This window comes from Rutilus rutilus (assembly GCF_951802725.1).
Source record: "Rutilus rutilus genome assembly, chromosome: 17".
NCBI lineage: Eukaryota > Metazoa > Chordata > Actinopteri > Cypriniformes > Leuciscidae > Rutilus > Rutilus rutilus.
Genome location: NC_140230.1, coordinates 19,064,124 through 19,086,643, shown reverse-complemented (window position 1 = coordinate 19,086,643; position 22,520 = coordinate 19,064,124). Strand labels below are relative to the sequence as shown.

General features: G+C 42.5%; 1 protein-coding gene across 1 annotated transcript in view; it reads left to right on the top strand.

The window, feature by feature from the left end:
• cgna (cingulin a) overlaps window positions 1-20,394 on the top strand; it is a 34,343-nt gene extending 13,949 nt beyond the window's left edge. The window contains exons 6-21 of the mRNA XM_084435305.1: window positions 2,171-2,283; window positions 2,383-2,515; window positions 2,777-2,989; window positions 3,154-3,302; window positions 4,378-4,498; window positions 4,591-4,803; window positions 4,889-5,110; window positions 8,285-8,533; window positions 8,668-8,838; window positions 8,945-9,106; window positions 9,210-9,299; window positions 9,449-9,532; window positions 9,711-9,829; window positions 10,350-10,458; window positions 10,575-10,738; window positions 19,080-20,394. Of these exons, the coding sequence (XP_084291431.1) occupies window positions 2,171-2,283; window positions 2,383-2,515; window positions 2,777-2,989; window positions 3,154-3,302; window positions 4,378-4,498; window positions 4,591-4,803; window positions 4,889-5,110; window positions 8,285-8,533; window positions 8,668-8,838; window positions 8,945-9,106; window positions 9,210-9,299; window positions 9,449-9,532; window positions 9,711-9,829; window positions 10,350-10,458; window positions 10,575-10,738; window positions 19,080-19,224 (2,457 nt within the window). The 3' untranslated portion in view covers window positions 19,225-20,394. The remainder of the gene's footprint in view (window positions 1-2,170; window positions 2,284-2,382; window positions 2,516-2,776; window positions 2,990-3,153; window positions 3,303-4,377; window positions 4,499-4,590; window positions 4,804-4,888; window positions 5,111-8,284; window positions 8,534-8,667; window positions 8,839-8,944; window positions 9,107-9,209; window positions 9,300-9,448; window positions 9,533-9,710; window positions 9,830-10,349; window positions 10,459-10,574; window positions 10,739-19,079) is intronic.
• The last annotated feature ends 2,126 nt before the right edge of the window (window positions 20,395-22,520 follow it).

Below are 22,520 nucleotides of genomic sequence, written 5' to 3'. Positions count from 1 at the left end.
CTCAGTATAATTACCTGACATAGAGAGAGAACCTAGATGCCTGATGGATGTGTCTGGGTTTTGCTGCCAGGAACAAGTTAACATCATGGGACAACTGAGCTCAAGATAATTATAAGAATTTTAAAAGTGGCACAGCAAATCGAAAAATACCTGGAAGTTACACAACTTCTAAAATTGCATAATGTGCTTGACAAAGATATTTTCCTATTTTATGTTAAAACAAAATAGCGCTAGTAATTCAGTGTAACAATGGCCTAAAAGCCTGTGACTTGTGTGATAAAACATCATATGTATGTATACTATTATTCATAATAGGTTTTGTCTTAAATGCTGAGCTTTTGGGAGCATTTTGTAATGTAGAAATCTCATAAACACTTCACTTTTGAAGTAATGATTTCTTAAAAGCAAAGGACTGTTTTATTTTGTTTGTTTTTTTTGTGAGCAATTACTTAGAATAGTGAACTTTACACAGAGTTATGTCGATTATGTCTCAACAGGGGTAGCAAACCACTAATGACTGCTTTGTCATCTAGATACTATCATAGTGGTGGACTTGAATTATAGTGTTTTAGGCTAATCTGGTAACGCCTTGTTTACATGAAAAACATGCACGCTTTGACGCACATGACTGTCCTGGTTAGTCCTGTTAGCCACTGACAGACTATGCATGGAGTGGGCAAAACAATGGAAACACTTGGGGCCCTATTTTAACGATCTGAAACGCAAGTGTCAAAGCGCAAAGCGCAAGTAACTTTGTGGGCGGGTCTCGGCGCTGTTGCTATTTTCCCGGCGGGATAAATGACTCTTGCGCCGGGCGCAAATCTAAAAGGGGTTGGTCTGAAGTAGCTGGGATGGGAGAAACACACCCAAATTAGCTTCGGCTAAACAGGCATATAATAATGTGGGTAAATGTGTAAGCTAGATGTATGCTTTTATAATAAATTATTATATTTATAATAAATTATCTATCTATCTATCTATCTATCTATCTATCTATCTATCTATCTATCTATCTATCTATCTATCTATCTATCTATCTATCTATCTATCTATCTATCTATCTATCGTAATAATATGATTTGCAAAAATGAAAACTGCTGCTTCTGTGTAGATTAGAGAATCACAGTGTATGAGCGTTGTGCACTCTATACATTATGGTCAAGCATGCGCCCTTAAAATAGCATAATGAACAACGCGCAACGCGCCACTGACTTTAGACTAGGTTTTTTCTGGCCAGTGGCGCAATTGTTTTATGGAACAGTAAAATAGCACCAGGGAACGTTTGCGCCAAAACACGCCTCCTTTTTTGCGCTGAACCGCCCAGAGAGCGCAAGTTCATTCCCTAGTTTAGCGACGTGCTTCTGTGGAGGGAAAAGCGCGCTTTGCGCGGGTGCAAAATAGGAATGAAACATGCGTCGGTGTACAAAGTCAATTGCGCTGGGTGCAAGATAGGGCCCAAGATGTCAGTTTACCATCATCATGCACTGTTGGGGAATTTTCCTGCCCTGTCAGAGATCTTAGTAGATACAGTCTAGATATCTTTGTATACAGATCTGCTCATAAATTTATGTGAAATGATTAATTATATTATTTATTACATTCTGAATTATATGTTTTGTCATGTTATGTTCCAGGTCCTGCAAGCTTTGCACATTTGATTTTTTTACCACAGTGGCTCAGATCATATTGGGTGTCATAAACATTGATAAGACTGCAAGCAGCAGCCATTGACGCCTGTTTCACACATACTCCGTTAGCAGTGCGTATGCGGTGCGTATTTCTTTCCGCACCCATGTTAACAGGTTAGAGCTTTCACACTGCACGCTGATGCGGTCCGTCAATGTGTTCCTGTGCTGCACGCGCTTAAAGTGACAGCGCATGATTCGTGGTCAAAATGAACACAGATTGAACAACTACAATGATATTGTCCATGATATGTACTGCAACACACTGCAAACGGAGTATGTGTGAAACCGGCATGATGCTTGAAGCAACACAGGATCAAATGTGAAACATAAATACAACAAAATAATTATGATCTCGTTTTATTTTTTTAATATCTTATTCTTGAACATCTTTAAGTTTTCAAAAGGGGAAAAGTAAACATATTAGAAAATATTCATGTAAACTTATGAGCACAACCATATAACCATTGTCCCTTGAATTTCAGGTGAGCGGATCTGATGACTTAAAGGAGGAGCTTGAGAAATGTCTGGATGAAAACGTACAGCTGCAGGAACAGCTGGGAAGAAAGAAAACAGAGCTGCACCAAACGCATTCAGAGTAAGATAAACCAACATGGACATTCCCACGTCTGCAGATTATGTGCAGTGCAACATAAGGTATAGTTATATTGTATTTGTGTGCTTATCTCTCTCTCAGGCTAACTCAGTTGCGAATGGACAGAGAGAATGCGGAGTCTCATGTTAGAGAGCTGGAGGATCAGCTGGCAGGAGTACAGGAGGAGCTGAGAAGAGAGACAGACAACAAGGCTCAAGCTGACACTATGCATATGGTAATCACACGCACAAATGCACATACACCCCAGACTAAGACTTAAATGGTCTGATGACAAATCAAAACTTTTTTGCTGTTGTGGACAGTGACAGGTGAAAAGTGTTTATCTTTTTGAAACCTGTGAAAAGCCTTATAAATGTTTCATATACACATAATGTACACATTTGGCTGCTGACAAAAATTATAAAGTACTAGCAGTAAAATTATGTCACTATGATGGTATTGAGGTTATTAAAAAAGTTATGATTTGTGTGTACAGGAGTTGATGGCAGTGAGAGCTGATTTGGCTGAAGCTACAGCGCTGCGTCAGAAGCAGGAGGACATTCTGAGGCAGAGAGAGAGGGAGCTGACTGCTCTAAAGGGGGCACTGAAAGATGAGGTCTCCTCTCATGACAAGGAGATAGAAGCTCTCAGAGAGCAGTACAGCCAAGACATGGAGCGACTTCGAGCAAGCATGGAGCAGGTTTCACAGGTACACATCCAAGGGTTTGCGAAATGTACAGGAAATTAGAGGCTCTTAAGACAGAACCCTGGTGAACACCTATAATATAAAATATAAGGAGCAATGTTAAAACTTGAAGCACTTTGTGTAGGAATCATGGTGCACATATGTACAACAATATCTTTTTGCCTTAGTCTCAGGCAACTATTGAAGCTGAGCGTCACCGTGTGAACTCTACGGTAAGGTCTCTTCAGCAGCAATTGGAAGAGAGCAGAGATGAGGGAAACCATTGGAGAGAGCAGTTCCAGTCCAGTAGAGAAGAGCTACGTAACACCAAACAAGAGTGAGTCACACTTACACTGGTTAGTTTTTTGGCACAATTTAATTAGTTTTACATTATTCTTTTGTTAATATGTTTATGTCTCTCTTTTTTCATTGTACGCTTTTTGTCGGTGCAGTGGACAACTGGTTCAACCTAAAGAGTGAGATGCACTCTCAGAGTAGCTGAGACAAAAATCTAGATTTGTTTGTAGAGATGTGATTGAAACTATTAGTATTTATAAGTCTGCTTTGTAGAGTCTAAGATCCTGCAACCATAATTTTAAACAAATGATTTAATAGTGCATTTAATAAATGCTTTTGTGTGATATTTTTTAAGTGTACCAAATCACAATTCTAAAACATTAAATCCTTACTAAATTCAGAGGAACTAACTTTTAAACAAATTACGATTTTATAATTCGATTACCCTGTTACATCACCGTGTTCATCATCACAAATACTGAATCATTTGGAAATCCTTCTGCTTATTAATTTTTTTGGTTACACTTTATTTTAAGGTGATGTAGTTATTACACTGTACTCAAAAAAGTACTGAGTAATATTAATTAACTACATGTACTTACTATAGAGTTAGGGTTAGGTTTAGGGTTAGTTACTTGTAATTATGCATAATTTACTGTTATTACTAGTACATGTAGTAACGTGTAACTACATCACCACATTTTTTTTTTTTTATTCAGAAAATACACGGCTAATCTGCAAATTTAAACACACTAAGCAAATTTCTCCATCTCTAAATGGTTTGCCAGTAACAGACCAAGATGGCACTATTAATTTAGACTAATAAAATGTGCACTTAGGGAACATTGCTTTTATAATATTTAATCACATTATTATGGATCTTGACTAAACTATCAATCAATAGTTTGTCCACCCAAATTACCATTATCAGGAAATATGAGGAGTTCTATCATGTTATAAGAAGTCATCATGGACAGTTCAATAGTTGCTATATACTGCAGAATATGTACATATTTGTTAATCAATCACTTAGTTTTTTTTTTGTGTGTGTGTGTTTTGTATATTGTGTTTGTGTATGTTTATACTATATGTGTGTATATATGTGTGTATGTTAGGTTACTCCAGTCTCGTCTGGAGAAAGAGGAGTTTGAGGAGGAGCTGAAAGATCTGCAGGAGAAAGTCAGCACAATGAAACAGCAGTTACCAGATCCCAAACAGACACAGACAGTCAGTCAGGTATATACAGTTCACTCTCATCTGCTTATGAATGTTAAATGAATAAATGTTTTCTTACATTAAGACTTAAAGTACTATTTGTATTTTCATAGGAACTTGAACGTTGTCGTGCTGACCTGCAGAAGGCCCAGGCAGATATGGATAAATTAAAAACAGATCTTGACAAGAAGACAATGGAAATCGTTTTATTAAAGAAGAGCAAACAGGAGTTTGAAGCAGAGCAGAAATATGAAATTGATAGGCTGAAGGACCAGTCACGCAGAGATAAGGAAGAGCTCACAAAAGCTCATGAGAGGGCCAAACAGGTATAGTATGGCTAAAATTAGTATGACATAATAACAGTTCTCCTCCCCTGGTGTTTTACTTCTGATTTTTATAAACCCCCGGCAGCTAGCTGAACCCTCATTGGTGGAGGCCTTGCGCGGGGAGTTGGGTGACATGCGAGAGGAGGTGGGGCGACTGCGCAGTCAGCTGCTCTCAGCTGAAGAAGAGCTGCAGGCAGAGAGAGACAAGCTCAGCTCTGCTCAAACCCATGCAAACAATCTGACACATGAGCACAAGGAACTCGAGGAAACCAACACGCGTATGAAGGAGAGGCTCACACGTCTGGAGGTTAGAACACACATTAATATAGGCTACGTCTAAACTAATATGGTTACATTTGAAAACACTTTTTCCTCTACGTTTTGGCCTTCCATCCACGCTGAGACTCCTGTCACATTTTCCTGCGAAAATTGAGCTTTTTAAAAACACTCTCCCAAGTGTGTGAATTTGAAAACGCAGTTTTCGCGTTGTAGAGTGGACTATTTGAACATGATGATGCATGTTTAGTCATGTGACGTATATTTTACCAATAGATTATACCGATATCTGTCTGCTATATGCTATTCACTTTCACAGAGTTGCTAAAGATAAATGTTACTTTGTACAATCCTAATATTAAATTCCTATATAGATGACAGAACATTTACTCTCATTTGCTATCCTGCGGAAAAAAACAAGGGCAGTTGTATTTTATTCCATACATGGAATGGTGATTGCACTCAATCACAACGCACCAGTGAGTGTTAAGATATTTAGTAGGGATGCACCGAAATGAAAATTCTTGGCCGAAACCGAAAACCGAAAAAGAGGAAACCAAGGCCGAAAACCGAAACACCGAAAGAAATTATGCCAATTATTGTTAGTACCATTGCATTTATGGCTATGACTGTGTACTAAGTTTACTAAAATCAAGGCATTGCAATTGCATAAATTAATATTAAAGTTTCAAAGAATAAATCCATTAAAATTTTATGCAAATATTTATTTAGCATTTGCAAAGTATAAAATTAAATGTTTAACTTGACCCCACTCATGTGTACATTAAATAATAATGTAAAAGCCTACTGGCCTGGAGAAAGGTTTAAAAATGAAATGTTCTCTCATAAAAACAAAGTGCATTTAGGTCAATACTGCCATAGCCCAAAATAATATCTGCAGTTATATGCTCATGGACGTGAGTTGCAAAAACCATAAACAGCTCAGGTAAACCTCTGAGAAATGACGGCTGCTCTGCACACACACGCAAAGGTCTCTCGCTCCCTCTCTCTGCCGCGCGCGCTATGTATGCGCGCTCATGCTCGCTCGCGATTCCGGGAGATTTAAACTAATTTGCCGGCATTAGGGAGCCGGTATCAATATGCGGGAGACTCCCGGAACTTCCGGAAGACTTGGGATGTCTGTGTTTTGAAAATCGCTGTCCGTGGGTCACTCTTAGATATATTTAAATACGTCCACACCGCAGATATGTAATGTTGCTTCAGACAAGCACGTGCAGGTCGCGGTGTCTGCTGTTTGCGTCATCACAACATTTCGGCCGTATTGTTTCGGTGATAAAAGTCTTTCGGCCGAAAACCGAAAATGCACTTTTGGGCCATTTTCGGCCGAAAATTTTCGGTGGCCGAATATTCGGTGCATCCCTAATATTTAGCTAATAAATGAATTGTGCCAGAAGAATAGTCCATCCATCCATCCATCCATCCATCTTCTTCCGCTTATCCGGGGCCGGGTCGTGGGGGCAGCAGTCTAAGCAGAGATGCCCAGACTTCCCTCTCCCTAGACACTTCCTCAAGCTTTTCCGGGGGGACACCGAGGCGTTCCCAGGCCAGCCGGGAGACATAGTCCCTCCAGCGTGTCCTAGGTCTTCCCCGGGGCCTCCTCCCGGTGGGACGCGCCCGGAACACCTTCCCAGGAAGGCGTCCAGAAGGCATCCGGAACAGATGCCTGAGCCACCTCAGCTGGCTCCTCTTGATGTGGAGGAGTAGTAGCTCTACTCTGAGCTCCTCCCGAGTGACCGAACTCCTCACCCTATCTCTAAGGGATCGCCCAGCCACCCTGCGGAGAAAGCTCATTTCGGCCGCCTGTATTCGAGATATTGTCCTTTCGGTCATGACCCACAGCTCATGGCCATAGGTGAGAGTAGGAGCATAGATTGACTGGTAAATTAAAAAGCTTCACCTTGTGGCTCAGCTCTTTCTTCACCACAACAGACCGGTACATCGACCGCATTACTGCAGAAGCTGCACCGATCCGTCTGTCAATCTCCCGTTACATCCTTCCCTCACTCGTGAACAAGACCCCAAGATCCTCCACAACTCCTGCACTTGAGGCAGGAACTCTCCACCAACCTGAAGTGGGCAAGCCACCCTTTTCCAACTGAGAACCATGGCCTCGGATTTGGAGGCGCTGATTCTCATCCCAGCCGCTGCACACTCGACTGCAAACCGTCCCAGTGCATGCTGAAGTTCCTGGTCTGATGGGACCAGCACGATAACATCATCCGCAAAAAGTAGAGACGAAATTGTGTGGTCCCCAAACCTGACACCCTCCGGCCCCTGGCTGCGCCTAGAAATTCTGTCCATAAAAATTATGAACAGATCCGGCGACAAAGGGCAGCCCTGCCGGAGTCCAACATGCACCGGGAACAAGTCTGACTTACTGCCGGCAATGCGAACCAAGCTCCTGCTCTGGTCGTACAGGGACCGGACAGCCCTTAGCAAAGGGCCCCGGACCCCATACTCCCGGAGCACCCTCCACAGGCCGCCACGAGGGACACAGTCGAATGCCTTCTCCAAATCCACAAAGCACATGTGGATTGGTTGGCCAAACTCCCATGAACCCTCCAGCACCCTGGAGAGGGTATAGAGCTGGTCCAGTGTTCCACGACCGGGACGAAAACGCACTGTTCCTCCTGAATCCGAGGTTCTACTATCGGCCGTATTCTCCTCTCCAGTACCCTGACATAGACTTTCCCAGGGAGGCTAAAAAGTGTGATTCCCCCTGTAGTTGGAACACACCCGAAGAATAGAAGAATAGTCTAAAAACTTTATTATGTCTGGTCTCTGTATCATCTCAGTGAGCTTTCAGTATGTTTTACACATATGCAGTAAGATGAATTTACGTTTTCCAATGTTTTTATTTAGCATTATTTAACTTTTCAGTATGGGTGAGAAACTTGAGGAAAATCCTAATGTGGACTGAGAGAGTTTTGAAATAATAGTTTTCAAATGAATCCGCATTAATGTAGACAGCCATAGTTATATAATGGTACACCTTCCCTCTCACTCAGACTATAACAATTTGTTTTCATCAGTTAATGGTTGAAAACACTAATTGTGTTTTCATGATCCTATTTGTCACTTTTTAAATCCCGAGTTGATGTCATGCATTAAAACACACACATTACTCCATCCGCTCATCTGTTCGCCCTCTTTTTCTGACGTGTTTAACTGTCTTTGTCTGTAGTCTCAGCTGCAGGAGCGCATGTCTCAGAGTATTGAAGCTGAGCAGGAGCAACAGGAGGAGAACAGGAGACTGAGGCAGCAGCTGGAAGAGTCCAGGCGCGAGAACTCCAGGCTGGGCCTGGAGAGGGACGAGCTGGCTCGTAATATGGAAGAGAAGGAGAAGGACAGAGACACAGTCCGCAAGGAGAACACGCTGCTCGATGACCAGAGGAGGCAGCAGGATAGAGCACTAGACAAACTCAATAAAGAGGTATTCGTGCTCGACACGAATTTGAGTCAGTCTTGTAATTTTACATTTTTATTAGTCTGTCCTTTACTTTCTGTTTTTTTTTTAATCTCCCTCTTTTGCTTCCTCCTGCCCCTTTCTCTCGCTTTTTCTGTCAGATGGAACGCTCGTCTGCTGCATCCCGTGAGGAGGTGCGACTCCTGCAGGCTCAGCTGGATGAGCAAAGAGAGAAGTGGAGGAAAGAGCAGCAGGACTTGCATAAAAACTCCAAAGAGAAGCTCAGTGAGCTGGAGAGAGCTCAGGGCACCATTCATTCCCTACAGGAGGAGGTGCCACACTCTGGCCTCTTACAAATATTCCTACTTTTGGTTTGAATTTGGCTAAGCAAATTAATCAGTCAACAATTTGTAGTTATTCCATTTTGTTTGTTTTTAGTTGGCCCGTCAAAAGAAGGAGCTGTTCTCAAGTTATGAGGATCGAGACAATGCTTTACTAGATAAAGAGTTGCTCAGCAACCGCCTCAAGCATCTGGAGAGTGAGATGGAGACTCAGCGTACCACACAAAACGACCGTTCACGAGATATCCGCAGCTTGGAGGTGTGTGTTTCACCTTCACATTTCCACATTTGGTGTCTTAGAGATCATAATGTGGTGGTGTACCTCTCTCTTCACTGTATGCTATGTTTGTCTCCACCTGCAGGACAAAATCAAGCATTTGGAGCTTGAGTTAGATGAGGAAAAGAACAGTGCGGAGATGCTGACAGAAAGAATCACCAGGAGCAGAGATCAGGTATACATACACTGTTATCATCAGTGGACATCAGGGACTTATTAAGTGGCATATTAAAACAGAACTACTGTACCAGTGTAAATTATTCATAGTGTTAGCTAAGAAAAAGGTAATTAAATGCTTTAATTTAAATGTGGTGCTGCGTGTAGATTGAACAGCTGCGTGCAGAGCTCATGCAAGAACGGTCCTCCAAACAAGATCTGGAGCTGGACAAAAACGCTCTGGAGAGACAGGTATGCCTCGTGACCTTCCAACAGTATGGTAGATTTATCTGTCGAAGTGTATACTGCATTATCGTTGACTGAGTTTTTGTGGTAACAAGTGTGATTGTGTGTACAGTTAAACAAGTGAAGAAAAAATGCATTAATTCAGATTGGCCACAAGATTTCATCTAATCTGCATATCTTTCAGATAAAGGAGTATAAGTCTCGCGTAACTGAGATGGAGGGCCAGTCACGTTCCTCCACTGGCGTGTCTCAGCTGGAGAGCAAAATCCAGGAACTTGAGGAGCGACTGCGCACAGAGGAGAGGTAAACAAAGGACCTAATGAACTGAAGTTTCAAAACCATTCCATGAAGTGGCTGAAACAATTACATTACCCTCAAAGCACTACAGAATGCTTGAGAACAGCACTCCTCTTTAATCAATCTACGCTGCTAGAATACACAGAAACATTCACAGACCGCAGATATTGCAGTTCGTAAAGCGGTTCACGAAATCTTCTACTTTAAGTTAATTAATTAAATTAAATTTGACTACATTATGTAAATTACATTAGGGGAATGGTCAGGAGGTTTATTTGTTACTTGGTCAGATTTTAATTTGCCCTGCCAGTATTTTTACTGGCATTTGTTTACAAAAACAGTTTTTGTATATGCACCAGGAAAAAAATATTTTCATTAAAATAACAAAAAGTTACGTTTTAAAGTTTTAAAAGAAAATAACATCATCAAACCACAGCACCTGAAGAATCTTAAGTGTAAGAAATCTCTCAATACACTACAGATTCAGCACATCCTGAGGTACAAGTACATCGTTGTGTTTTTTCAGAGAGAAGAATTCTGTAGTGTCCTCTCAGCGACGGTTGGAGAGGAAACTAAAGGAGCTAAACATCACCCTGGATGAGGAAAGACAGCAGCACACGGAACAGAGAGACCAGGTGAATCATACACACGTTACATGTACACATAGAGTAGTGTGTCTTATTCTACACCATGTGGTGATCTGTGTATTTGGTGGAGTGTTTATGTGTTTAATGCATGTGTGGTCCTGCAGCTGACTCTGCGTGTGAAGGCTCTGAAGCGGCAGGTGGATGAGGGAGAGGCCGAGGCAGAGCGACTGGAGGGATTGAGGAGGAAGGCCATCAGAGACATGGAGGAGCAGCAGGAACAGAAGGAGGCGATGCAATCCAGAGTCACGGCGCTAGAGAATGAACTCAAGTAAGTGTGCGTGACTGAGTATGTAAAGTTCTTTTTTTTTTCTTTTTTTTAAATAGAGAGCAATTATGGCTGGATTCCTTTGTGCTTTTTCCTTAATGTGTTTGGTGCAGTATTCAGAATAAGACCTACAGTATATGTGTGTAATATGGAGTTTATTACTTAAAACATTAATACTCAGTGAGGCCTCCAGATGGCAGTGTGTGTCTCTTAAAATGCGAGAGTGACCAGACTGCTTTCATCTCTAATCTCTTAAGGCCTTTAGCTTTCCAAACCTCACTCACAAATGATCTTTCCTCAAATCAGCCAGCACATACTGCTCATCTCTGCTATATGGTGAAAAATCAATACTACCCTGTTTATCACATCATATGCACATTCTGGAAATCATAAAACCTCTTAATAAGCTTATAGATCAGACTGTATTACACACACAAAAACAATTAAATTATATCTGCTGTACCACAGTAGTGTCAGAATTTCTTCTTAATACCTGTATAGTTCTACCTGCTAATAATGATGCTGATATGTAAAATATATTACATTCACTTTTATTTTTATTTAGGATTAAATCTTTAAAAAAAAAAAAAACACACATATATATATATATATATATATATATATATATATATATATATATATATATATATATATATATATTTATTAACTGTTCTCTATCTGGTCAGTTTTATAGTGTTGTCAGTATTTTAATCATCATGTCTGTGGTTTGGCCCCACACTGTCCAACAAAAATTCAAAGATATTATATTATATTATATTATATTATATTATATTATATTATATTATATTATATTATATTATATTATATTATCAGAACTATAGCTATAAGAATAAATATTAACAATAATAATTAATTAAAGTTCCCCTTTTATGCTATTTTAAAGGTTACTAATTTTGTTTGGAGGTCTCCTACAACAGGTTTACATGTATCAAAGGTCAAAAAACACTTTAATTTTCTCATAATATACACTGCACATCATCACATTTTTCAAAGATTCTCAAACGACTCCAAAGATTCAGTCTCTAAACCCCTCCTTTCCGAGAGCCTAAGCTGCTCTGATTGGTCTACTGCTTACAGTGCGTGTCGGAAACGAAACGCTCTTAACCATAACTGAGGCTTCCTAAAGCTCAGCGATTGTACACACTGTAAAGACAGTAACGATTGCATTGATTTTACCATATCAATCTGAGCTCGATGATGATGACGATGATGAATCATTGGAAGAACTAGTTATTCAACCCGAACCTCTATCGCAAGGACGACTTGAGCAGGACGTTTCTCAGTGAGATGTTGCAACTCTTTTTTTTCTAATTTATTGCGGTGCAATAATACATAAGAAATGTATTAACAGTATCAATAACCGTGCATACGTTAGCCGGGCACTAACGTGAACGACTGATGTAACATTTAAAGTTTGTAAAAAAAAAAAATAATAATAATTTACTCCATCCTTTATCATTTCTCAAAGTAGTATGAACTGCATTAAACAGTGGCCCACAGCTGATTAGCAGAACTATTTCAGCAAAACGCTAATAATTAATTGTATTATTTAAAATTAATTTAAATAAGTTTAGTTTAGTTTATTTGTATAGCACATTTAAAAACAACGTGAGTTGGCCAAAGTGCTTTCCATTAAAACAATATTCCAACAGCATAATTGTGCCTTAAATGAAAGAACCCAGCCTTCACCACTGAATTTACTTGCTTATCAAATTTAAGCTCTGAATCAAAGATAACGTCTCGGTTAGAGATGCGCGGATGGGCTACTATTTCATCCACACCCGCATCACAAAACTCACCATCCGTCCGCCATCCATCCGCACCAACATTTTTGACCAATTTTCAAAACCGCACCCGCCCGCCATCCGCTGATTGGTGTATACATATATTTTTTATTTGAATGGTTCAACCGCCCGCCACCCGCCCGGATTTAATTTAAATATTATTTTTCGTCACATCATCCGCCCAATCCGCGGAGTCCGCGGCTGTGACCGCCAACCGCGCATCTCTAGTCTCGGTTACTAACGTAACCTCGGTTCTCTCTAGATGAGGGAACGAGTGTTGCGTAAGCTAGCTTACGCTACGGGAAAATCCCTTTTCTCGAGAATACTGAAGCCAAAAATTATCCTTAATTTTGTATTAATTTTTTTGTATTCATTTAAAACGCATTTGCTGCATAGAGCAGATCTAGGCGAGGCAGCTAGCGTGTCTATTGGTCGCTCTGTGGCAACTGCTGCAACCTATTGAGAGGCTGCTCGTGACGTAAGCACCAATGAGGGCGCGGGCGCCCTCGAACATCATGTCCCGCCAGAATGGGCGTGGCTTATGTCTATATAAGCCCAGTCCCGATAGGATGCTCCTTGGTTTTTCATACTGAAGCGAAACCAGAACGTAGCACAAGCACGGCAGGGTTACGCAACACTCGTTCTCTCATCTAGAGAGAACCGAGGTTACGTAAGTAACCGAGACGTTCTCTTACGAGAGTACTCTTGTGCTGCGTAAGCTAGCTTACGCTACGGGAACCCAATGTAAAACGCCGTGCGTGCTGAGTGTTTGTCCACAATAAGGGCGTGTGCCCGGGGTACACATGATATTGGGTAATATCAAGGCCAATGAAGAGTGGGCTCAAATAATAATGGAAGGCAAGTTGCCTATGAGAAAGCAGGTGCTTGACACAATATAACAGCCAGGAGAGACGTAAGTCAGCCTGAACTGAAGAGTGAAAAGGGTGCTTAACATGGTATAACAGTCAGGGAGGACCTCAGTCAGCCTGAACTGTGAATAACAGGGGGTGCTTAGCACAGTATATCAGTCAGGGTAGACCTAGTCAGCCTGTACTGAAATAGACAGTTGTACTGAGCGCAGTCCACTCTGTAAGCATAACACGCAGACCCGGCGGAAGTAATTTGAGCAGGGCTGCTGAGTTTTCATTTAGACTGATAACAGTCTAGCCTGTAAAGCAGGGACTTAGGTTATAGAACCTTATGAATGTAGACGGATAGGCCCAGCCTGCCGCCGTACAAATATCATGAAGTGATATAGTGTCTTGTTCAGGGACAGGGACACATTGGTGTCTCACAGTGGATTCGGACCCGGGTCTCTCACACCAAAGGTGTGTGCATCTTATCCATTGCGCCACCACCACCCCCTCTGGACCAGGCCCATGAAGAGGCCATGCCTCTGGTGGAATGAGCTCTAACACCCAACGGGCAGCGAAGGCCCTTGGACGTATAAGCCAGCGCGATAGCGTCGATTATCCACCTGGATAGGCTTTGTTTCGAGGTAGCTAGCCCTTTGTTGCGGCCACCGAAGGAAACAAAGAGCTGTTCTGACTGTCTAAAGGCAGCCGAACGGTCCACGTAAATTCTCAGCGCCCTGACTGGGCAGAGAAGATTTGCATCATTCTCGCTATCAGATCTAGGGAGAGCTGACAGGGAAATAACTTGTGCTCTGAAAGGGGTGGAGAGCACTTTGGGGACATAGCCATGTCTCGGTTTGAGGATGACTTTGGAGTCATTAGGCCCAAACTCGAGACACGTGGTACTCACGGAGAGCGCGTACAAGTCACCCACTCGTTTAACCGAGGCGAGAAAGCGAAAGATACCGCAAATCTACTGACTGTAGTGGTTCGAAAGGATCACCTTTCATGGCCTCCAGGACCGTGGAATGGTCCCACACAGGAACCAAAGGGGGTCGAGGGGGGTTAAGCCTCCTCGCCCCTCTCAGGAAGCGGATGATAAGATCGTTCCTACCCAGTGACTGACCATGCATAGTTTTTCTAAACGCAGCTATGGCCGAAACGTACACTGAGCGTGGAGGGGGATCTGCCCTGCTCCAAAAGCTCTTGTAGGAAGGAGAGAATCTGTCGCCCCACAGCATTGTGGATCCAAGTTTTGAGCTGAGCACCAGCCGGAGAACACTGACCACTTAGAAGCGTAGAGCCGTCTAGTAGAGGGAGCTCTAGCCTGTGTAATCGTGTTTAACACTCCCACTGGGAGGTCAACGGGTATCCGTTGATGGCCCATACATGCAGGGCCCAAAGCTCGGGGTGAGGATGCCAAATCGCGCCCTTGGCCTGAGAGAGGAGATCTTTCCTCAATGGAATCGGCCACAGGGCTGTGTTCGATAGCTGCATCAACTCCGGGAACCTCACTAGGTTCCCCCAGAGCGGGGCTACTAGGAGCACAGAGCATCTGTTCTCCCTGATTCGCTTGATTACCTGTGGTAACAGTGCGACTGGGGGAAAAGCATAAAGCGGGCGGCTGGGCCAGTTGTGGGCCAGCGCATCCCTGTCCTTTGTAAAGAATATTGGACAGTGAGCGTTGTCTGACGACGCAAAGAGGTCGACTTCCGCTCTGCCGAAGCTGTCCCATAGCAGCTGGACTGCCTGAGGGTGAAGGGACCACTCCCCCAGGGGAACATTGTCCCTGGACAGCATGTCTGGACCCACGTTCAGACAGCCTGGCACGTGCGCTGCTCTCAGCGAGCGCAGATTGTGCTGGGACCACACAAGGAGGCGTTCTGTCAAAGAGTGTAGGTTCCGTGATCTTAGACCGCCCTGGAGGTTTATGTAGGACACCACTGACATATTGTCCGTGCGGACTAAGACGTGATGGCCCTTTAACAGGGGAAGGAAAAATTCCAAAGCGTTCTCGACCGCTTTCATCTCCAGACAGTTTATGTGTAGGCGCTGTTCTTGGCCTGACTACAGGCCAAACGTCGGCCTGCCTTCGTATAGTGCTCCCCAACCTGAGTTGGAGGCATCTGTCGAGACTACTTTCAGCTTCGAGATCACTCCCAAATCCACACCTGACTGATACCAGTCGATCGCCTTCCAGGGCCCGAGAGCTGTAACACAGTTCTGGGTTACCTTGAGGCGTGCGTGACCAGTAGCCCACGCATGATGCGGAACGCGCGTCTTCAGCCAGTACTGAAGTGGGCGCATGTGAAGCAAGCCCAGTCGAAGCACCGCTGAGGCTGAGGCCATAAGACCCAGCATCCTCTGAAATCTTTTGAGAGGGGTGACGCTGCCGGCTTTGAAAGACGCTGCCAGGCGTAAGCCGCGCTGTCATCGACACTAAGTCTAGTTCTGTTCCCAGGAAAGAGATTTTCTGGCTGGGAGACAGTGAACACTTGGTCCAATTGACTTTGAGACCCAGGTTCTCTAGATGACTGAGTAGTAAAGCCCTGTGCGTTATCAGTTCTGCCTTTGACTGCGTTAGAATTAGCCAGTCTTCCAAATAGTTTAGCACTCGCATACCCCGTTGTCTCAGGGGAGCGAGCGCCGTGTCCATGCACTTCGTAAATGTACGGGGTGCTAAAGACAGGCCGAACGGCAGGACGGTGTACTAATAAGCCTGGCCGTCGAAGGCGAATCTCAAGAAAAGCCTGTGATGGGGTGTTTTTTGAATCTTGAAATAAGCATCCTTCAGATCCACTGAAATAAACCAGTCTCTCGGGCGAATTTGCGCAAGGATTTTTCTGGTTGTGAGCATTTTGAATTATCTTTTCATAAGAGCTTTGTTTAAACGCCTGAGATCCAGGATGGGTCTGAGACTGCCATCCTTTTTGGGCACTAGAAAGTACCAGCTGTAGAAGCCCGACTCGCTCTGAGTCAGAGGGACAGTTTCTACAGCTCCCTTCTTCAGCAGTTTCGCTATTTCGGTGCGAAGTACGTGTGCTACTTCGTCTTTCACCGTAGTTTCGACCTTGGCTCGAAAGCGCGGAGGTCTGCGAGTGAACTGCAGCGAATAACCTCGCTTTACAATGTTCAACACCCATTCTGACACGCCCAGGATATTTTCCCATGCTTCTGCACATAGGGCTAGTGGTAGAATGATATCTGGGCTCTGATCGCTGTGTGTCAGGGATCCAGAAGCATGATTGGGTTGATGCATTAACACCGTGCTTACAGCGCTCACATGGGGCGGCGTGCTGCTGGCGGTCCGTAGCGCTTCTAAGATCCGTGAAGTCTTCAGGATCTGGGCCCGCCTTGTCCATAGAATGGAGAAGGTTGGCCTGGAAGACTTGTAGCACGGCCATGGAGTGAAGTGCTGATGCAGCCTGACCGGCGGCGGTGTAAGCTCAACCGATGAGGGCCGATGTAGTCCGGCAGGCTTTGGAGGGCAGGGCAGGTTTTGACTGCCAGACCGTGGACGGCGGGCAAAGGTGCGTTGCTACCGCTTCCTCGACAGGAGGAATGGAGAGGTAGCCTTTGTCCCTCGCGCTGTTGACAGACGAGAGCGTCGAGGAGACAGGGGAACGCAACCTTGCTGAAAATGGCGCCTTCCAGCATTTAGACAGCTTCTCGTGCAGATCGGGCAGAAAAGGAGCGGGCCTCGTCTGAGGCGTCAGGCGGTGTCCAGGGAGGAAGCATCCATCGAGCCTGTTGGGTGCAGGCTCTTCGGGCAGCGAGAAGAGAACAGCTGTCCTCCTCAGCTTGTCTCCCTCGAACTCGTCCGGCACGGTGGTGGCGGGCGCGGGGTGCTGGCCATCCGTGAGCGAGGAGGGAGACCCGACCGGCGAAGCACGTGGGGACGCAGCCGGCGTGTCTTTGTGGGGAAAACCATCCTCCGGGGGTCTCTGCGAGCGGCGCTTTTTACGGCGCGGCCCAGACGAGAGAAGCGGAGGGGTAGAGTCCACGTCGAGCCCGCAGGGTCGACATGGTCATCATTTCGCACTCCGGGCAGCCACCCTGGGAGAGTGTGTGTTGAGCGTGGTTTCTGCCCAGGCAGGAATCGCACAGGATGTGGCGGTTCCCATCGCTGAGCTGGGCTCTGCACGAGCCACACTTGGAACGAGGCATTTGCAGCAACGCCTCGTGCTCTTTTAGAAGGATAAGTGTGTCGCGGCGGCGAACACACACAAGCTTTTCAAAGGATATGGGCACTAGATAGCGCAGCATGAACGGCGGCTGAAGGCGGCGAGAAGGCGGCCGGCTTCTTCGGGCACTTATATCCGCGAAGCAGATGGCTCGTCCTGCTGTGGTGCTTTCTCTCCGGAGCAGGCTTCCTTCCAGAGATCCAGCGTTGTGAGTACTTCGCTGAAGAGATGAAAAATCAAGGAGCATCCTATCGGGACTGGGCTTATATAGACATAAGCCACGCCCATTCTGGCGGGACGTGACGTTCGAGGAGCAGCCTCTCGATAGGTTGCAGCAGTTGCCACAGAGCGACCAATAGGTGCGCTAGCTGCCTCGCCTAGGTCTGCTCTATGCAGCAAATGCGTTTTAAATTAATACAAAATTAAGGATCATTTTTGGCTTCAGTATTCTCGAGAAAAGGGATTTTCCCGTAGCGTAAGCTATCTTACACAACACGAGAGTACTCTCATAAGAGAACTCCCAGATTCCTTGCTTGTTCATGTACATTAGAGGCAAGAGGGCCTAAACAATCAAATATGTGTGTGGGTGACCTAATTGAGCCAAACACTAGGCATTCTCTTAGCCAGAGACCTGCACAATATAAAACACAAAACTGCGTATTTTGAACACCCGGTAGAAAATATATACCTCAATAATTAATTGGGTTGTGATTTTGAGGAGCAGTTGGAGCAACTTCATTCATCGTGCACTTTGATCTTTAAAACTTTGCAGACCCTTTACATTGACAAACAGCTATAGTACACACTGCATAAAAAAGTAATATCTGAAAAAGTATAATGGGGAAACTTTAACAGAAACTGTCAATATAGGTAAATTAATCAACCGCATTTCATTTTGTGATTGCAGAATTTAAGAACTGTATGTTCTTTAACAAAAAACAATATTTAGGGTAAAAAACAAATTTAGTTTACATCTTGATTTGTATGTTTTTTTTTATTTTTATTTTTAGCAAGTTAGTTATGTTAGATTTGATTTAACAATATTATTCATATTAATTAAATTAATAATCATATATAAATGTAAATACTTTTCATTCTGTGGCCTGCATGGAAGTTTGCTGAGGCCCCCTAGTAGGCCCTGGACCAATATAACAATAATAATAATAAAATAAAATAAAAATGTAAACCTAAAAATAAAAAATAAAAGTATGTATAATAAAAAATGGGTAACACTTTATTTTACAGTGTCCTTGTTACATTTGTTACATGTACTTACCATAGTAATAACAATAAATTATGCATTACATGCAACTAACCCTCAACCAAATCCTAATCCTACCCTAACCCTATAGTAAGTACATGTAGTTGCTTAATATTACTCAGTACTTAAATATGTAATTACACTGTACCAATGACACCTTTAAAATAAAGTGTAACCAAAACGTTTATAGTATGTTATACCATAGGACACTACTGTCAAATTGGCTTATTTCATCCTCAGGAGGAAGATCCAGCAGGCCCGGCAGTCAGCTCTGGAGTCTTCAGTGCTCAGCTCTGAGGATGATGATGATGATGATGGATTGTTTGATCATTCCAGCATAACCTCCATCCTCACCGAGAGCAATTTACAGACCAGTTCCTGCTGAAGCCGAGAGAGGAATCTGTGGAATGGGGCGTGAATGGGAGTTGCCTGTTGATACAGTACATATAATAAAAAGGATTGGCGCTCCATTCCTGGACACAGAGTAACTTCAGTCCTGCTCTAAAATAAATGATAGATACTGAAACTCCAGTCTTCTGGTTTCCACCCTTAAGCATTCACTGCTGCGCCACATCAACCCCAATTATAAATAATTTTGTACAATCTGGGGTTAAACTTTTTTCTGTCCATAAAACTGGACAACATCTTTTCACACATTTTGAGACACCTGACATTTTATCTATAAGTGAGTCTAATAGATTTCAGTCATGGCTTTATTCATCTAGACCTCAGTTCCACCTTAGAGACCGTTTTGAAAGAAAAGCTTTAATGATCCCTTTACGTTTCGTGTAAAAAAGGTATTTTAGACGAGATCAGTTCAGAGTTTAAGCCATTTAGAAACTGAATTAAGAATATAAGACAATGTGAGACATTATGTTTTAGTATTATTAGGGATAAATAGAAGAAACAAGAATCTTACTTTTGTATAAAGTGAATGAATACATATAGATGGAAGGAAACATGATTGAATTTTGTTTTAAGGGCCCAGAGACCAATCATGAGAACTGATGATTTCATTAGGTGTATGTTAAGAGAGACTGATGGGAGATATCAGGGTATTAGTAGACGGGAAAGGAACACATCAGTGAACATTTTTCCAAAAATGCCAGTTAGCACAGGGTAGTCATGTGAATGAAAGAAATATGCATAAAAAGTAAATGTTTGTCATTAATAGTGTAGTATAGCAAAAGCAACACAACTAAAACAATGTGTAATATGTTATTCTCTGCTTAGACTCTAGCTCTTTATAATATACTTATTCTTTCTTCGTTTACAGAATGAAAAAAGGCAAATAAGTTCTATAGGTACGAGTGAATCAGCACTACACAGATGCATCACTGATGCCAAAATACAATTTATAACAACAATATAAATCAATAAAGATATTTACATTTCATCTCTTCCATTTACAAACATTTCTATACAAACAATGAACTTGAATGAGCTTCAAGGGCAAATGTCATTTAGCAATATAAAAGCAGAGCCTTTCTAAAGCAATTGTACTGTAAACTTATTTTATACAACCACTAAAGCACAGCCATTTTTTATTTTCACCAAAAAAAAAATGATTTTTAATTGACAGGCTAAAAAAAAAACAAGATCAGTGTTTATGTTTTTCCATCAGGCATAATGGAACAATGACATTTATTAAAGGGATAGTTCACTTTGAAATAAAATTTTGGTATGTTTTAGCTTACCTCAAGGGCATCGAAGATGTAGGTGTCTTTTTTTCCGCAGTAGTTTCAATTTTGATATTTTTAGGTCAAACCGTTCTTGTCTGTCAGTCATATAATGCAGGTCAATGGTCACTGTCTCAAAACACAAGCACAGAGTCCAAATTAAAACAATTCCCCATCGTCCAAATTAAACAATTCCCCATCGTAAGTACACATTGATGGCCTAAGACACGAAACGAGCGGTTTGTGTGAGAAAACGAACAGTATTTATATCGTTGTTATCTCTTGAACACAGCACACGTCCAAATGATCTGAAGGCGCGGGCGGGTATAGATATATAAATAGATGTCGCCTTGGCTACTGCAGTTCATTGGAACGAAACCGTAGCCAAGCGACATCTAGTGTATACATCTATACACTAGATGTCGCCTTGGCTACTGCAGTTCATTGGAACGAAACCGTGGCCAAGGCGACATCTATGTATATATCTATACCCGCCCGCGCCGTCAGATCATTTGGACGTGTGCTGTGTTCAAGAGAAAACAACGATATAAATACTGTTCGTTTTCTCACACAAACCGCTCGTTTCGTGTCTTAGGCCATCAATGTGTACTTACGATGGGGAATTGTTTAATTTGGACGATGGGGAATTGTTTTAATTTGGACTCTGTGCTTGTGTTTTGAGACAGTGACCATCGACCTGCATTATATGACTGACAGACAAGAACGGTTTGACCTAAAAATATCAAAATTGAAACTACTGCGGAATCAAAGACACCTACATCTTCGATGCCCTTGAGGTAAGCTAAAACATATCAAAAATTAATTTCAAAGTGAACTATCCCTTTAATTTAGTTTGTTCTTTGTTTACCAGCACATGATATACTATTGTTAACCTCAGTTCAGTGTATAATATTGACTCAGATTTATTTAAAGTAAATTAATAACTGATATTTCCTACCGTTCATACATTAGTTGTCCTATAATCCTGTAGTGGACATTATCTTTGGCATTTCTTGATACCAAGCTGCCTTTTCTCATCTATATCTACTGTACTTTACCTATGCGCACCATGTCTGATTCACATGAATGGAAAACCACTACAATGACTTGTATATCTAATAATAATTTTTATGTACATGTATTTTGTATATATTTGTAATAGAATTTGCATCAAGCACTGATCAAAGCGAAGGTTTGTATTTTTCTGGAAGCAAAATCTTTTCTATCAAAAATAAATTCAGTACTTTAATATTTCCTCTCCATTGTATTTTTTTGAAAAAAATTTTATTGGTGTGCTCTGTACTCAGTTGTATTTTGTATTTTGTACATGCTGCATGTCATAGATGTATGGTACAATTGAGCATCAGATACTGGATTTTCAAAATGTCTTTGTCCTTATCCACCTTATTTTTAATGTAGAGTGCAGGGCCATTTGCAAATTGAATTTGGCTGGCTTTCGGTGTCATCCATTCCCATTTATTTTACCTGCACAAAAAAATGTATATTGTTCTGCTTTGTATTGCAAACAGGTATTAGTTATTATATCATAAACATAAACAATGGTTTGTAGTGCATATAGTTACCTCCCCGTTGCAAAATTATATTGTATCCAAGTGGTAATACTGCTACTGGTCTTCTTGGCGCTGCATCTTGATGATGACGCTATGGGGAGCGACTGGTGTCTGAGGCATGTGGACACACACACCAATGTTCAATGGCGGATAGTAGTCCATGCAGCCACATGCACCCGTGAATATTAAAAGGGAGCCTGAGTTTTGTCTGAAGGAGACGTGCAGGCAACCCTGAGGCATGGCAGCGAGATGCAGCGACCTGTTCCCCTTCTCGGAGAACCTGGTTGTATATGCAACCTGAGATGTTCCCTTTCAAAAGAATGCCTGCATCACTAAGCACTGAATATGCACAAAGTGGGCATAGCACTAAGTGACTATGGGACTAGGTGGAGTCAACCCAAAGGGTGTATCCTATGTGACTTGTGCAAAAA